Source organism: Leuciscus leuciscus (assembly GCF_965113295.1).
Source record: "Leuciscus leuciscus genome assembly, chromosome: 6".
NCBI lineage: Eukaryota > Metazoa > Chordata > Actinopteri > Cypriniformes > Leuciscidae > Leuciscus > Leuciscus leuciscus.
The window spans coordinates 43488647-43507261 of NC_138730.1; the positions used below are offsets into that span (position 1 = coordinate 43488647).

Here is an 18615-nt window from a genome sequence, read left to right on the forward strand (position 1 = left end):
GTTTCTGGAAGGAATCCAGGCAGTGCAGCCTGTACGAGGACTTTGTTCTTTGGATTGTCAGAGTTCTCGGTCTATCTTTGATCACGAGAGAAGCATCTGCTGACTTTCCTGGAGCTATGGTCCTATAGCGCGATCAGAACACGTCCTGAAACACTCTTTCCCCGTGCCTCTGTTGTTTCATTTGGGGTTTCTGCATGAACAGGCAATGACACAAGAGGGTTAGAAAGGCATTAAATCTTTCTTTCAGAAGCTGGATCACTAGAGGACTGTCAGAACAGACTTGATGGCACCTCAGGGACATGTTGATAGTCTCAGCGGCAGCAAGATGGATGGTTGACTTCTACTGTCCTCACTCATCAGCCGGACGGTCATCATCCAACTTCAATACCCTCAGTTTAATGCAGCACTTTCAAAGGCTCGTCTGGAGAATTCTGTGGCTTGCTGCTATTTTCGGCATTGCTCCATTCTGTGAGATAATAGGTTTGCAAATAGCTGCCTTTCTAAGGGAGCCACGTATTTAAAATGAAACCCCACAAATGACTGACTTGTGTGTAAAAGCATCTATTAAATGCTTAGATGGAAATGCGCTGAATAGGCAGTATGCAACACAAATTAGTTGATTCCAATGGAGTTTAAGCAAACAACTCAATAAATACATAGCATGCACATTTTGACTAAAGAAGTCAATTTTAATTTGATTAAATTACTTACACAATTATTTATCAATAGTCTCTGGTATTGAATGAAATGTATTATTTTCCTTTGCCTTTATCACATGGCAGCAACTCAATGCATTTAGGCATGTAGACATGGTCAAGACGATCTGCTGGAGTTCAGACTGAGCATCAGACTGTGGAAGAAAGATGATTTAAGTGACTTTGAATGTGGCCTGGTTGTTGGTGCCAGACAGGTATCAGAGTATTTCAGAAACTGCTGATCTACTGGGATTTTCATGCACAGCCATATCTAGAGTTTACAGAGAATTATCTGAAAAAGAGAAAATATCCAGTGAGCGTCTACCCTGGAAATCCAGAGTTCTGGCGAGAGCACAAGTTGAATTTGCTCAGCGAGTTACTCTGGCGTTGAGTAATGATGCTCATTAAATATGCCCTTGTATCCGAGCTGCACCAATCACATCGGGTTATCTGATATAGGCGAGATGACGACAGCGCTGTGACGTCAAAGTCATTAGTAAACAATGCAAGATGGCTATGGATGAACACCAGTTGTTTGAAACGGCTTTGGCCGCTACAATGATCGAGTTAGACTTGGCTTTTTATCTAAAAGAGGAACAGAAGACGGCGCTTGAATCGTTCCTTTGCAAGAAGGGCGTTTTTGCTGTTTTGCCGACCGGTATACGGCAAGAGACTCATCTACCAGTTAGCTCCGCTGGTAGCTAAGCGTATGGGGCTTGTTGTGATTGGTCGTAGTGTTATCCAATTGCGTGCAGTGAGATTTTCAAATGCATGCTTGGTGCCGCCCCTCGAGCTGGCCGATTTTCATTAGTCAATGCAAGACCCTTAATGTTTCAGATTTACTGTAGGTCTGGATTTCCAGGCTAGTGAGCGTCAGTTCTGTGGGTGAAAATGCCTTGTTGATGCCAGAGGTCAGAGGTGAATGGCCAGACTGGTTCAGCTGATAGAAAGACAACAGTAACTCAAATATCCACACGTTCATCGAGGTCTGCAGAAGAGCATCGCTGAACACACAACACGTCCAACCTTGAAGCAGAAGAGCTCTAGCAGCAGAAGACACACACCAGTGTCACTCCTGTCAGATAAGAACAGCAAACTGGGGCTACAATTCAACAAAATTAGACAATAGAGGATTGGAAAAACATTTTTCTGATTTCTGCTGCAACATTAGAGTCAGAATTAGGTGTAAACAACATGAAAGATCATGGATTCATCCTGCCTTGTCTCAGCGGTTCAGGCTGCTGGTTGTGTAATGATAGGTTGGATATTTTCTTGGCACACTTTGGGCTTTTACCAATTGAACATCGTTTAAACACCACAACCTACCTGAGTATTGTTGGTGACCATGACCATCCCTTTATGACCACAGTGGACCATCTTCTGATGGCTACTTCCAGCAGATAACGCCATGTCACAAAGCTCATCTGAAACTGGTTTCTTGATCATGACAGTGAGTTCACTAAACTCAAACGGCCTCATAAGTCACCAGATCTCAATCTAATTGAGCAGATTTGAGAAGGAGGAGCAGGAGATTTGCATCATGGATGTGCAGTCGACAAATCTGCAGAAACTGTGTGATGCTCTCATGACAATAAGGAGCAAAATCTCTGAATAATGTTTCCAGCACCTTGTTAAATCTCTGCCATGAAGAGTTCTGAAGGCAAAAGGGGGTCCAACAAAACTGTACCTAATAAAGTGGCCAGTCGGTCGGTGAGTGAGAGTGAGAGTGAGAGTGAGAGTGAGTGTGAGTGTGAGTGAGTGAGTGTGTGTGTGTGTGTGTAAAATAACTCAAAACACTAAGTCTGCTGCCAGTTTCAGCATCTTATTTTCTCTTCTTCATGAAAAAAGTACAAAAACAATGAACTTACACAGCACGTCTCTGAAGACAGAAACAAAATAATCAATAAAAGTCTCATCAGTATAAACTAGTAAATCTAATGAAGCATTACATGTTACAAAACTAATATGAATAGCTCAGGCAAACACCAGCTCTCTCAAAACACACAAACGTACAAAAGTTTTTAGCAGACCTATTCAATTGGTTGAAGGTTGAATTTCACAAAGCTTGTCTGGGTCATTTTTCACCTACAAATACGACAAAACATTAAAAAGTATGTTGCATAAAGATAAAGCCTACTTTTAGGACCAATAACAAGTTATGTTTTTTGCATTGTGGCATTACAATTAAGTATATCCCCCGTTTGACAAATATATCATTCTAATTGTTAAAATAATTACATATACATAGATTATAGCTGTATTTGTTGTACAATCATAAATACATTGTCATAAGAATCTAATAAAAATAATTGAGATTATAAAAATAATAGTATGAAAAGTAAGGCTACACTGAGGGAAAATGTGCTTAATTGTCATTAAAAAAAAAAAATTCAATATAATTTTTTTTTTTTTAAATATTGGAATGAACTATAAAAGACATGTGAGTGAACCTTATTTTTACAAACCTGATTTATTTGAGGTTAGAAAAAAAAAAATCACATTATTTTACAGTACAAAACCATGATTCACCAAAACCTCTATCCAGAATAACTGCAGAGATCAGCTGGAGAATAAAATCATACCCACTAACTAGCTGTAATAGTACACACTCATGGCCCTATGACATCACTTCCTTCTGCTCGGTGTGCAAGAAATCTGACTCGGTCTTTCCTCATGACGATGTAAACACAGGGCATTTGGTGGCCGCACTTCCTGAGATTTGTCATTCAGTTTCTGTCTGATTGTGATCGTTCTCTAAGAAGAGGGTTGTTCAATGTCCGTCTGTGCTTTGATTGGTCAAGAGTCACTTAACGCAGTTTCCTTTCCTCCTTCTTTTGTCTCTTCTTCTTCTACTTTAACATCTTCCTTGCAGTTTATCTCTCCACCCTGCTCTTTCTTCTTTCGTTTCTTTGGGACAGCGTCTTTATTTTCCTCTATCTTCAGCTCGATCTTCACTTCCTTTTTCCAGGCTCCGAAGGGGAGGACATCCAGGTCTCCACCTGAGCTTTCACACAGCGTCGGCCCCGGCCAATCAGGAACCTCCAATCCCAGCAGCTTCATCACCTGACCCATGACCTCATCCACGTAGCCATGGATACACAGGTGGGCGTGCTTGTCCTGCAAAAAAACAAGTAGCACTGTTAAGTACAAACAACCCGAGAGATCTTAAAGGAATAGTTCACAAAAAATTAATGAACATATATAATGATGAATCAAGTTATAAACAAAAAGGCGCCATAAACAAATTGTCAATATGACTTGTGATCTCATAAAATAGCTTTTTGTGTATGACAATTTAAGCCATTATTCACTAAAACACCATCACATATGTATGTACATTGTATGACTTGGCGACTTTTCAAACGTTTATCATGCTTTATGTCCATCACTTTTTTGTGTTTCACAGAAGGGGGAAAGTCTTTGGAATATGAATATGGATTGCAGGATTGGGTAATTGCGGGAGTTTACATTTTTTGCATGCTCTATTTCAACATGCTTCGGCATCCGCTCTTAATTAGGTCTCTCCAGCGCTGGAAAGCTTTCCTAATATTAACGAGGGGCTTAGGCCATGCAGATATATCTCTCTCTCTCTACAGCCTTTCTTAAAATCTCCCTTTTGCTCACTCACTCTCCTCCCAAATCATGAGTGGACACACCCCCCTACTGTTGATTGGCTCACTCTCTCTCCTCCCAAATCATGAGTGGACACACCCCCTACTGTTGATTGGCTCACTCTCTCTCCTCCCAAATCATGAGTGGACACACCCCCTACTGTTGATTGGCTCACTCTCTCTCCTCTCCCATCATGTGTCCACAGCCCCTACTGTTGATTGGCTCACTCTTCTCTCCTCTCCCATTATGTGTCCACACCCCCTACTGTTGATTGGCTCACTCTCTCCCCTCTCCCATCATGTGTCCACACCCCCTACTGTTGATTGGCTCACTCTCTCCCCTCTCCCATCATGTGTCCACACCCCCTACTGTTGATTGGCTCACTCTCTCTCCTCCCAAATCATGAGTGGACACACCCCCTACTGTTGATTGGCTCACTCTCTCTCCTCCCAAATCATGAGTGGACACGCCCCCTACAGCTGATTGGCTCACTCTCTCTCCTCTCCCATCATGTGTCCACGCCCCGTGCTGCTGATTGGCTCACTCTGTCCTAAAATAGACATGCCCCCAACTGCTGATTGGCTACAAGTTTGTTGTGTTGCTCAGTCCAATCCACTTCCAACAGTTTCTCAGAAATCACTTACTGCACCTTTAAGAGTTTGATTCAACTGAAATGTAAATTTCCCTGAATAAACTGAACTATTTTTAATAAATCTGAAAAATCATATACATTATGGTTAAAAGTTTGGGGGTCACTAAGATTTTATTCTTTTATTCAGCGAGGATGCATTAAATTAACCTTAAAACGTTACAAAAGATTTCTGTTTCAAATAAATGCTTTATATTCATCAAAGAATCCTGAAAATAATGTATCACATTTCCACAAAATATGAAGCAGCACGACTGTTTTCAACATTGATAATAATAAGAAATGTTTCTTGAGCAGCAAATCAGCATATTAGAATGATTTCTGGAGGATCATGTGACACTGAAGACTGGAGTAATGATGCTTTGATTAACAGGAATAAATTACATTTTAAAATATATTCAATCAGAAAGCAGCTATTTCAAATAGTAATAATATTTCACAATATTACTGTTTTTACTGTATTTTTTTTATCAAATAAGTGTAGTCTTGGTGAGCATAAGACTTCAAAAACATTTAATAAATCTTAACACCTAACTTTTGAATAGTGTATGTGCTCCTTGAATGCATTTTTTTTGTTGCATTCTCTGGAAGTCTGTGTGAAATACTATTTACGTTGAATAAATGAACACTTTAATCAAACACAGCACAGCCAGATTATCCACATTAAAAAATTGCCCAAGAAATGTCAAATTCTATTCCTTTATATGTTAAGAAGCTATAATACCATAAACTCCCCCTCCCTAAAATCTGACATGTTGAATAATAACACGTCGTATATATATATATATATATATATATATATATATATATATATATATGTCAGGCTTTGCATTTCAAACAAGATTTATAAAAACTAAATCCAATTTGGGAACTGAGATGTTGACGAATTGGACGCTATGAGGTACGTCGGCAAAAATAACCTTCAGATAATGAAACATGACTCAAACATGGGGCCGATAACAACACGTCTTAAAAATTAATAGGATTAATCCATTAAAAAGACATTCCAGCCACATGATGACATCAGAAAGGAAACGACAGACTGACGATACAAGCTTAAGAGAAAATCCATCTGTCAATTTGGCGAAGCTGCAAAGCTTCTTAATCGAAGTTGTTTTAATAAAGAGAATGAATGGTCAGAAAGGGTTTAGCGCAGCTGTGCTTTTGAAGGACAGTAATCCGAGCGTGTGTGTTGCTGTGTGATGCTCACACGCGCGACAGATCCGAAACTACTGTGTGTTTGTGTCAGCATGTGTGCTTTTGTGTGGGTGAGGACTAAGATAAAGACTGTTAAAAACCTTCTGAGCTGCTCTTCTGTCTGCATTGTCAGAATACTAACTGAAATTGATTCTTAAACGCTACCGTTCAAAAGTTTGGGATTGATAAGATTTTGTTTTTAAAAGAAATGTCTCTTCTGCTCACCAAGGCTGCATTTATTTGATCAAAAACACAGTAAAAACAGAGATATTGTGAGATATTATTACAATTTAAAATAAACATTTTCTATGTGACTATATTTCAAAATGTAATTTATTCCTGTGATCAAAGCTGAGTTTCCAGCATCATTACTCCAGTCTTCAGTGTCACATGATCCTTCTGTCCAGAAATCATTCTAATATGATGATTTGTGTTCAAGAAACATTTATGATTATTATCAGTGTTGAAAACGGTTGTGCTGCTTCTAGGGATGCACGATATATATCGGCCACCATATCGGTATTGGCCGATATCGGTTCATTTTTAATGTCATCGTTATCGGCCCGATCAGAAAATTTGTCCGACATATTAAAGCCGATAAATAATGTATTATCTCCTTCAGCTGAGACACTTCAGATGCGCACTGTTCAACATGATGGTTTTGAATTGCTTGAAATATGATTGGAATCACTTCAAAAAAGGAAAAATACAGTAAAGTGATACAAGTCTGTCATATCGGCTACATAAAATTATCATGAGAACATCATTATAATTGTGTTTGAGACATGGATTTAATGGTGAGACTTTTGTTTTAGTAATCAGGCTCTCAAAAATTACATAAAAATTTGGATTTAGATTTATCGGCCAATATATCGGTTATCGGCTTTGAAATATAAAGAATTATCGGTTATCGGTATCGACCAAAATGTTCATATCGGTGCATCCCTAGCTGCTTCATATTTTTGTGGAAACAATGATGCATGTGTTTCAGGATTATTTGATGAATAGAAAGTTAAAAAATAGAGTAGAAATCTTTAGAAACATTATAAATGTCTTTCCTGTCACATTTGAGCAATTGAATGCCTCCTTACTGAATAAATGTAGTAATTTCTTTAAAGATCTTACTGACCTCAAACTTTTGAACAGTAATGCAACTATTAAACACTGTCATACAAACAGCGCTCCTCAAGTGAGATTTGAAAAGACATCATATGCTACAAACATTATTTGTCAAAACTATAGTCAAAACTTTATGAGCATTTTGAGTGAGACGTACATGTTTTGTAGGCTGAAGGTTGACTATAACCAGCTTTCCTCCCGTGCGTTTGGTTAGAAGAGGAAGATCTCCACTAGGTTTAATTTGAAGAGATGTACCCAACGTCAAGGCCAGGTCAGCTCGCCTGTGAAGAGAGACACAATATCAGCTGCTGGGGTCTGTTGTTCTTTCCTCAGAATTGGTGAGTAGGTTCATTCACATTAGTCAGAGCCACAGGCCATCGGAGTCACGATGCACACACAAATGTCACGCTTCTGGAGGTGTGACTGTCCTTTTAAATGGTCTTTTCCTGCTTCATTCAGACCAATAAAAGGCTTTATTCTTCTTAACCTTCATCCGGCCATTATGTAAGAAATAAGGTACGAGAGGCTGTGCTGTATTGTGAATAAGTCACGACTGAAGGGCGTTGGTATATAGAAAGGATATTGTAAACAAAGTATAATGCTGCATTTTTATGAAATCTGTATAAGGCTGAAATAATATAGCATTTAAAAATGAATACAGAAAACTCTGAAACAAGTGAAATGGGTCATACTGGTTGACTAGTCAGTTGTTGAATGGCTAGTGGACCATTTTGCCTGTTTCACAAGTCTTTACAAGAACTGTAACATGAGCAAAGATGTACTATCTCAAGAACCTTGTACCGGTCATCCAGTGGCGGATCTACGGGGTGGCAAAGGGTGGCAGCTGCCACCCCTGGGATACAGTCTTGCCACCCCTGTTGCCACCCCATTTATAAATCAGATAATATTTTTTAAGTATATTTTATGTTCATAGCCTACACGCTGAAGGCCAAGGAGACCCGCAACAAACTCCTCTCAAACAGAAATCGCCGATTTAGAATCCCCTCCCCCTCACAATGGTTTCACCCATCACTAGCACGGCAGTGACCCCCGCGAAAATGAAATTTCACCATTGGCAGCAGGCAGGGCCGGCCCGCGGCATAGGCGGGATAGGCAAATGCTAGGGGCGCTACTCATCCATAGGGGCGCCAGAATGAGTGAACGAGTGAATTTTTTTATTTTTTATAATACTATTTTAAAACCATTAATTCGAAATACTATCAAAAAAAGCAAAAAAAAAGTCCGGCACATCAATCTTCCCCCGCCCAGCGAGTGCTTGAAGTGCGTCAGAAACAGAGCGCGCACGCGATCAGTTGTTGGTAATTTGTTGTGTAGCGTGCGCGACTCCGCATCCAATGTAGACAGCATTGCTTTTGTTTGAGGGTGCTTAACACACTCAGTCAGGGCCGGCCCTGACCAATTTGCTGCCCTAGGCAAGATTTTACCTGGTGCCCCATGCATCACAGCCCATTTCACCCCATCATTGTGTTCATGATTATTTAGCCTATATATATATATATATATATATATACACACACACACACATTACAGCCTAAACACAAATACCAAGAGCATTACATCTAGCATTCAAGTCAAGTCCCCATTATCTTTTATAGCGCGTTTTACAATACAGATTTAATGTGAACTTTGCTATTTTTAATAAACCTGTAAATAAATATCATTACTAATTTTGGCAAATAAATTTTTAAAATGCCATATACATGCAGTACAGGCCAAAAGTTTGGAAACATTACTATTTTTTATGTTTTTGAAAGAAGTTTATGCTGCTCATCATTTATTTGATCAAAAATACAGAAAAAATGCAATATTGTGATATATTATTACAATTTAAAATAATTGGTTTTCAATTTATTATACTTTAAATTATCATTTATTTCTGTGATGCAAAGCTGAATTTTCAGGATCATTACTCCAGTCTATCACATGATCCTTTTGAAATCATTCTAATATGATGATTCATTATCAAAGTTGGAAACAGTTCTGCTGCTTAATATTTTTTCATAACCTGTGATACTTTTTTAGGATACTTTGAGGAATAAAAAGTAAAAAAAAAAAAAAAAGAAGAAAATGTTTTAAAAATATAAATCTTTTGTAACAACAATATACACTACTGGTCAGTAATTTGGGGTCAGTCATTTTTTTCTTTCTTTTTTGGAAATAAATCAATACTTTTATTCAGCAAGGATGTGTTAAATTGATCAAAAGTGATAGTAAAGAAGATTTATATTATTAGAAAATACATATATATTTTTTTTAATAAATGCAGTTCTTTTTAACCTTTTATTCATCAAATATATTAGGCAGCAGAACTGTGTCCAACACTCATAATAAATCAGAATATTAGAATGATTTCTAAAGGATCATGTGATAGACTAGAGTAATGATCCTGAAAATTCAGTTTTGCATCACAGAAATAAATGATCATTTAAAGTATAATAAATTGAAAACCAATTATTTTAAATTGTAATAATATATCACAATATTAGATTTTTTTTCTGTATTTTTGATCAAATAAATGCAGGCTTGATGAGCAGAAGAAACTTCTTTCAAAAACATTAAAAATAGTAATGTTTCCAAACTTTTGGCCTGTACTGTATCCCCCCCAAAACTGCACAACTGTAGAGTAAAACATTAATAAAAAAAGTGATAATAAAAAATGCGTCTTAAAACTGACATGATTGTTACAAAATCACACTGTCTGGGGCCTCTGGAGAACTCAGAACAACTGCTAACATTAAGTTTAAGGTAAAAATAACTGCCATGAAATTATAGTATCTTACTCCAATGCAATTAGATAAACTGTTCATTCACTACATCACTTTACCTCTGTCTTTATCCCCTTTTATCCTCTTCTCTTCTTTTTGGCACTGTATCTATCGCAGACTATAATGCTCATTTATAATGTGTCATGTAAATTCGGCCATCCGTCACAATCAGGAAACTTTCACCGTGTCTAGAACTGGCGCGAGCTGCCAGGGCCGTTTCTACGAGACTATGTCCTATATCTTCTGAATATAAAACACAAAAGCCTGCACCCTTCTGCATAACGGATGTTTTATTTGTTTTGTTAAAGCATTGCTTTTTCTTTTGCTATAGATATTTATTTTACATTTCAAAATATAAAACAATATTAATTGTGTTCTAATTTATTTTTCTAATCTAACAAATTTTTTTTTTTTTATATAACAAAAAGAACCGATAAGAATACCGTTAAAGTACCGGATCGATAAGGAGTATTGGTAAGAGTAGTAATACCGAATGATACCCATCCCTATTGGCAGCAACAAATTAAAAGTTATGGCCAATTTAACTGTGATTAAATTCAGTATATATACATCTGCCATATTTTGCCACCCCTCAAAAATTCGGTCATCATCACTGCTGAAATCTCTTTATCTGAACATAATTAACTTTAATCAAATATTCATAAAAGAGCTGATTATCCTGCACTCAAGATAATGAATACTGGTTCACTAAAAGCTCCATTAGTTCTCCATTAACTACTGTCACTTAGACAAATAATCACTTTCTATGCATGACTAAAAGAAAGAGATTGGCTGAAAAACCAGACCAAATAATACCAATAAAAATAAGAAATCCAGATATCTTTCTAAATGAATGATTGCAGTCTTCTAAAGAAACCACAAGTGACCTCAGACCATGAGAAAACTGAAAGAGCGAAAGCAGTGAGAACGAGTATTACGAATCCCCTTTGTCTGAACAGAAGCTGGCAGGAGTTTGATTGGTTTTCTCAGGTTGGGAGGATTTCACCTGAACACACCATCAATCCCAGAATACCGTGCGTCCACTGTGAAACCCACATGCTTAGACATGCTTCTACCTAAAACACATTTGAAGGATGTCTATATAGGTGTGGTCACATTTCAAATTCATTTTGCTGGCAAAAAGTGCCCACACATTACTCACTTTCAAACCACGCAGATTTTTTGTCGGTCAATGCAGTGAATCCGCATGATTAACTGCAAAATCTGCATGGGGAAATCATTCGCCCTCATGCAAAATTCCAGATTGCATGGATTCCTATCGAAATGCATGGATGTTTTTGCCCGCAAAAAATCCCAGAACAACAGTAAATGTGACCGCACCTTAAGACTGTCTCAACCTGACCTGCAATAGCAAACATCAGCGGGCAACTAACTTGATTACAAAAATGACACCATGTTTCATAAGCATAATATTAAAGCTGCATCACATTATGAAATATAAAAACAAAGACAAACCAATCAAACAATAAAGCAAAGATACATGATCAAATTTGACTAGAAACTAGACTTTAGATTATTGTTTACCTATGTTCACTAATTAACAGTGCTGTCAGTTAAACGCGTAATTAACGGCGTTAGCGCAAACCCATTTTAACGGCGTACATTTTTTAATTGCGAGATTAACGTTCTTTTTGGCCTAGCAAACTTTGCAGTTTTTTTCACATGCTGTTGCAACCATAGATATCCATATAAGGCTAGATGTCTTAAGGCGGAGTCTCGAACGGCATCACCGGCGGCCATCTTGTCACAGGGAAGCTTTCTGGCGAGCTCTGTGGTATCTGAAGTAAGGTGAGTGATCAGCACGAACACAAATCCTCTTATCTCGCTGAAATCTTGACGGATTTACAAACGGCTTGGTTTCTTACAAACCTTATTAACGTGGCTATAATTATTTCATATGGAAGTCCATTGTTATAATTATTCATATGTATGCAGTGTCATAACTACTTCTCTGACGTTTATAACAAACCAAACCGTTTGAAAATCGGTAGAAAATTGAGCAAGTTATGGTTATTTAAAAGTACATGCACCATTAAAACACAATGTTACGAGTAAGCGAGCTGCCTGTGGCAAGATGGCCACCGTGTGCGGACGTCGACCTCCATTGGCCAGCAGCGCGGACAAGACATCTAGCCTTTATTATATGATATCTATGGTTGCAACAACTAGTAATGTTAGAAAAACTACAACACCACACCAGATCTAACTAGACCGGACACAAAACAACTGGCACGCCGCACACACTTGTTTGGGCTTGCGAGCCGGCCAAAGAGTAGTAGGCTAACGTTACGTTTTGAGTGGATGGTGAGCGCGAGTTGCCGAAATGGATGCCAATAAGATTCTGAATGGAAAGTTTACTTTTATAAAGTTGCCAAATGGTTCCATTGACAAGACCAAAGTGATCTGTGTGTTTTGCCGTTGTGAACTGAGCGATCATCGCAGCACGTCCAGTCTGAAACACCACTGGATGGCCAAGCATTCTCTGATGTGATTATTTGCTCCGAGTGTGAATGTTAGTGTGGAATTGAACACTACAGTATGCCAATGTTGTTTTCAATAAGAAAAAAACATTTGCACAAAGCAAGTCGATACACTTTTCCATGTTGATAAGAGCATTAAAATGAGAAAAAAAGAATGGGACAAAAAGAATTCAAGGGACATTTAGAATAGATAAAAATGTGCAATTAATTGTGAGTTAACTATGACATTAATGTGATTAAATATTTTAATCGTTTGACAGCACTACTAAAAGTTCACTAATTGCAAGTATGAGCAATGGTATGCACTACTTACAGAAGCAAGCACCATTAATAACACACATTCCAATGTTTATATATAAATGATCTCATTCTTAAATCATGTAATATCGAGTGATCTTGTAAACTAGGAAATAAAGTTACATATTATGCAGATTTGTAGTACTATGCCTTCAAGCAAACTCTTGACAGCTTAAAGGTACAATATGTAAGAATTTTGCATTAAAATATCCCAAAATCTCAAGGCCAGTGTTATATATTTTGTTAAGTTGATTACTTACAATATCCCAAATGTTTCCAACTATTTTTAAATCGTGAGAAAATTGCGATTTTAACCAAGGAAACGGGGCGTTAGAACAGGGGGGAGCTGGGAGTCGCCAGTCAATTGCGTCATATCCGTGTTACCCTCGGTTTCCGCTCGTACTGCGTGGAGTCCTGGACAAATGCGGAAGTTGTAGTTGTAGCGTCTATCAAGCTACAAACTTTAGCTTGTTTCTTGCAGTCGTTATGGGACACAATTATTCTGGTTCTGTCGACAAAGCATGCTTAATTTTATATTTTCCAAATGTAGCATTCGGTAATAGTTATGTTTATGTAAGGAAAGTATTATTGCTTTAGATTTGTGTTTAGTTTATTGACATTGTTTATCACGTCTGGTGTTTATGGCCATGTAAATAAACATAGCATGTGTTATACATAAAGAATCAGTATTTTGGCAAATGATGTGGGCATGTTCGAATGTACTTTTACAACAATTGTTTAGAACACGTAAAACTGCGTAGCGTTATCACAACAATGAATTCAACAAATACAGTAACATCTATGATAACCAATTTAGTATTAAACCTTACTTTTCTTGCGGTTAATTCATTTTAATGAAATAAAAGTGTGATGAGGTTTAAGAGTCAGGAAGGAAGAAGACAGGGGTCGGCGCGTGACTGGGACTCATACTTTATTAAAATAAAGCAAAACAAACAAAAGCCGCGCACAACGCGCATTCACCGTGGCAACCGCGACGGCACAAAACAGTTCAAAAATGAGAGCTCGGATCCACCGGTTCTCTTTCTCTGCGTCCAATTTTCTCTCCAGTCTCTCTCTCGTTCCAGCGCGGCTTATAAGCTCTCCACGCCAATAATACTTTGCACTTGACCTACTTGCTCGTCTCTTCTCTCTCCCGTCACAGACCGCGCTGAACCACGCCCCCCTCGCCACAAAAAGCATGTCATTAAACGCAACATTTATAAAAATAGAACTTAGCCTCATCCATGAACATGATTTTTCGATTCCCGTCTGACTGATTTACATCCACGGTGGAGTTTAAAACGACAGTTCCCATCATTCCACGCTCCTTCACATCGTCATCAAGCTACGCCGTTGTTGTTGTTTGGAATATAGCGCCCTCTAGCGGCAAAAAAATTCTTGCATATTGTACCTTTAAACAAATGAACGTACGTATTACATTCAACTGGAGGAACTCAAATTATAACTACTATGCATAACTACTATGCATTACAAAATAGAAAGGGAAAAACCATATTCAAGATCACTTTTATTTCCATCAAACTCCAGTGGATTTTAAAGCATGTGGAAACCCAGAGGACAGTCTCCACATGGGTTTCCACATGGGTTTCCACTGGGTTGCCACATGTCAGATGTGCAGCAGGTGTTGTGGGATGTTTCGTATGCGTGTGTGTCTGTGTGTCTAGACTGCAGTGCGTTCACCGTAATACGATTAAGCTGGATCTGGTGCTGTCGGTACAATGATGAAGACTGAGTATCACAAGGAATTCTGGATCTGATTCTAAGTTCTTTTAATACTTTGTAACGAAGCACTTTCAGACACATTTAATCTAATAATTGTTACTAAAAAATTATAAACTTATAATTGCAACACTTTGTGTAGGTGTAGGAAGTGAGGTCAAGTTTACAATGCATCACTGCCAGAACATACCCTGGAATTTGAATTTGCTCAGCGAGTTTACTCTGGCGTAGTGATGTTACGTTCGTGAACGAATCGTTCTTTTTGAACGAATCCTTTAGGTGAACGAATCGTTCTCGTTCACGTAATCCATTGACTCATATTTCTCGTTCACTGAAATGTGAAATCCCTCCCTCCACAGCAGCGCGGCGCTATTAGCAGCGCATGCGCAGCTCAGTGAACCGGTGTTTTCTGTCAAAGAATGAAATTCGAGCCAATAGCCTTCGAGTATGAGATGTGACGGAGCATGTGATTTGTTGGATGTAGTGAACGAATACGCCCTTCACTGACTGTGACCGAGTTGCTTTTGAGTCTGAACGAGAGAGAGAGATCTTATCGTTTGTGAACGAGTTGAACGAACTGGCACATGTCGTTCATGAACGAAAATAACCAGTTGTTTGAACGATAATGATGGTGAACCGATAGAGCTAGGTTTGTGTAGTTAGCATGTTTGCATCAAAGAAAGAAATGTACACTTTACCATTGTAATGAAAACAGGTTAATAACGCAAGCTAATGGTTAAATATAACAAGGACAAATTAACATCGTCATTTTTTACGTGGTTTGAGCTAAGGGGGGTGCACTTGACTGTTTACTTGATTTAAATTTACACTTCTCGGTACCTGCTTTCCTTATATTTTGTTTGTGTGTTTTAGTCTTATTTTTGTGGTATGTTGCACTTTGAAAAATTTACTTGACTACTTGTGTTCATTTTGTATTATCAAAAATGAATTCATTATGTTTTATTCATGTCATATGCACTTCTTTAAAAACTAAAACAAACCAAAAAAATATGACAGTATTGGTTAGGTCTCATTTGCGTAACGTCAGCAAATAGCATTTCAGTTCGGGCTGTGAAGGGGCATGTATTTGGTTGGATCTACTGAACGAATATGCCTATCACGGACTGAGATCGCTCTGTTTTGAGTCTGAACGAGAGAGAGAGATCTCGTTCGTGAACGAATTGAACTAACTGGTACTTTCGTTCGTGAATGAGAGTACTGGGTAGATCGGTCATTTAGCATGTGATTAAATCTCATTCAAAGCGCAGTTATCAGGTGTGCACATATAATTGTTTATATACATATTCAACATACAGAACATCAACGTTTAATATAATCCCAGATTTATGAATGAGTATGTCTGACTAAACAATTAAAATGTTAATTATGCAAGAAAACCTTGGTTAGGTCATCTGAACCACTTATTTAGACTTATGTTATTAATTTAGTAAATAAGGCACACATTTTAACAAAGCCAAATCACTTTTTTTTGTAACAAGTAAATACGTTCGTTAAAACCAAGCATAAAATACACAATTTTTCGCCACCTGCTGCAGTATATATGTAATATGAAGAAATTATCACTGAATGAATCAGTGAACGAATCTGAACGAATCATTTTGGTGAACGAACTGAAAATGAACGAGTCTCTGGAAAGAATCAAAATTTCCACCACTACTCTGGCGTCGAGTAATGATGCTCATTAAATATGCCCTTGTATCCGAGCTGCACCAATCACATCGGGTTATCTGATATAGGCGGGCCAGAGGCAGGCTAAACAGAAGACGACAGTGCTGTGACGTCGAAGTCATTAGTAAACATTGCAAGATGGCTATAGATGAACACCAGTTGTTTGAAACGGCTTTGGCCGCTACAATGAACGAGTTAGACTTGGCTTTTTATCTAAAAGAGGAACAGAAGACGGCGCTCGAATCGTTCCTTAGCAAGAAGGGCGTTTTTGCTGTTTTGCCGACCGGATACGGCAAGAGACTAATCTACCAGTTAGCTCCGCTGGTAGCTAAGCGTATGGGGCTTGTTGTGATTGGTCGTAGTGTTATCCAATTGCGTGCAGTGATATTTTCAAATGCATGCTTGGTGCCGCCCATCGAGCTGGCCGATTTTCATTACTCAATGCCAGACCATTAATCTTTCGAATTTGGGTCTGGATTTCCAGGCTAGCTAGAACACACTGTAGCAGTTTGGCTATACACTCACCTAAAGGATTATTAGGAACACCTGTTCAATTTCTCATTAATGCAATTATCTAATCAACCAATCACATGGCAGTTGCTTCAATGCATTTAGGAGTGTGGTCCTGGTCAAGACAATCTCCTGAACTCCAAACTGAATGGGAAAGAAAGGTGATTTAAGCAATTTTGAGCGTGGCATGGTTGTTGGTGCCAGACGGGCCGGTCTGAGTATTTCACAATCTGCTCAGTTACTGGGATTTTCACGCACAACCATTTCTAGGGTTTACAAAGAATGGTGTGAAAAGGGAAAAACATCCAGTATGCGGCAGTCCTGTGGGCGAACATGCCTTGTTGATGCTAGAGGTCAGAGGAGAATGGGCCGACTGATTCAAGCTGATAGAAGCTTTGACTGAAATAACCACTTGTTACAACCGAGGTATGCAGCAAAGCATTTGTGAAGCCACAACACGCACAACCTTGAGGCGGATGGGCTACAACAGCAGAAGACCCCACCGGGTACCACTCATCTCCACTACAAATAGGAAAAAGAGGCTATAATTTGCACGAGCTCACCAAAATTGGACAGTTGAAGACTGGAAAAATGTTGCCTGGTCTGATGAGTCTCGATTTCTGTTGAGACATTCAGATGGTAGAGTCAGAATTTGGCGTAAACAGAATGAGAACATGGATCCATCATGCCTTGTTACCACTGTGCAGGCTGGTGGTGGTGGTGTAATGGTGTGGGGGATGTTTTCTTGGCACACTTTAGGCCCCTTAGTGCCAATTGGGCATCGTTTAAATGCCACGGCCTACCTGAGCATTGTTTCTGACCATGTCCATCCCTTTATGACCACCATGTACCCATCCTCTGATGGCTACTTCCAGCAGGATAATGCACCATGTCACAAAGCTCGAATCATTTCAGATTGGTTTCTTGAACATGACAAGTTCACTGTACTAAAATGGCCCCCACAGTCACCAGATCTCAACCCAATAGAGCATCTTTGGGATGTGGTGGAACGGGAGCTTCGTGCCCTGGATGTGCATCCCACAAATCTCCATCAACTGCAAGATGCTATCCTATCAATATGGGCCAACATTTCTAATAAATGCTTTCAGCACCTTGTTGAATCAATGCCACGTAGAATTAAGGCAGTTCTGAAGGCGAAAGGGGGTCAAACACAGAATTAGTATGGTGTTCCTAATAATCCTTTAGGTGAGTGTATAAATGAATGTATAAAATGAAGTCCAAAACTAATTTTAATTTTGCGATACCTTAAGCTAAATCATGATTCATATCTCTGTACATTACCTGGGGACTCTTTAAAATCGGCATATGATTGCAATTATCTCCGCACTCATTTTTTCTTTCGCATTTTGAAGTTTATCTGAGTGAAACAGATTGATTTAAAAAAATAATGCGCATGGATAAATCCATTTATAATAAACACAACGGTTCCATAACAAAAAAGAATTGTCCTGTTTTCAATATCTGTCATTCTGAACCAATTTGCATACGTTTGGCTAACAATTACTTCAATTTATTTTTCTTTACAAATCATCTGCAGTCCAATCATCACAAAATTGGCATATTGTCGTGAAATGATTGCAAGCATCACTGTCACAGTTCCCTGAGAATACCACACAAATTGGTTTACAGCTCCACCAACCAGTGTTATTTTAGTATCATTGGATACTACTAGTAGTTTTTATTAATATTTTGAATTAGTTGTCATTTTAATATTTTCCATTTCCATTTCAAATTTTTAGGAATTTAGTTGTGTTAACTTTTATTTTTATTTTTTTTATTATGTTTAAATGCTTTTAAGT

General features: G+C 38.3%; 1 protein-coding gene across 1 annotated transcript in view; it reads right to left on the reverse strand.

Annotated features, from left to right (window-relative positions):
• Positions 1–2501: 2501 nt before the first annotated feature.
• The window catches only part of sirt6 (sirtuin 6), a 46652-nt gene continuing 30538 nt past the window's right edge, over positions 2502–18615 (reverse strand). The window contains exons 7-8 of the mRNA XM_082173186.1: positions 7430–7553; positions 2502–3812 (exon numbers count right to left, since the gene is read on the reverse strand). Coding sequence (XP_082029312.1) covers positions 3492–3812; positions 7430–7553 — 445 coding nt within the window. The 3' untranslated portion in view covers positions 2502–3491. The remainder of the gene's footprint in view (positions 3813–7429; positions 7554–18615) is intronic.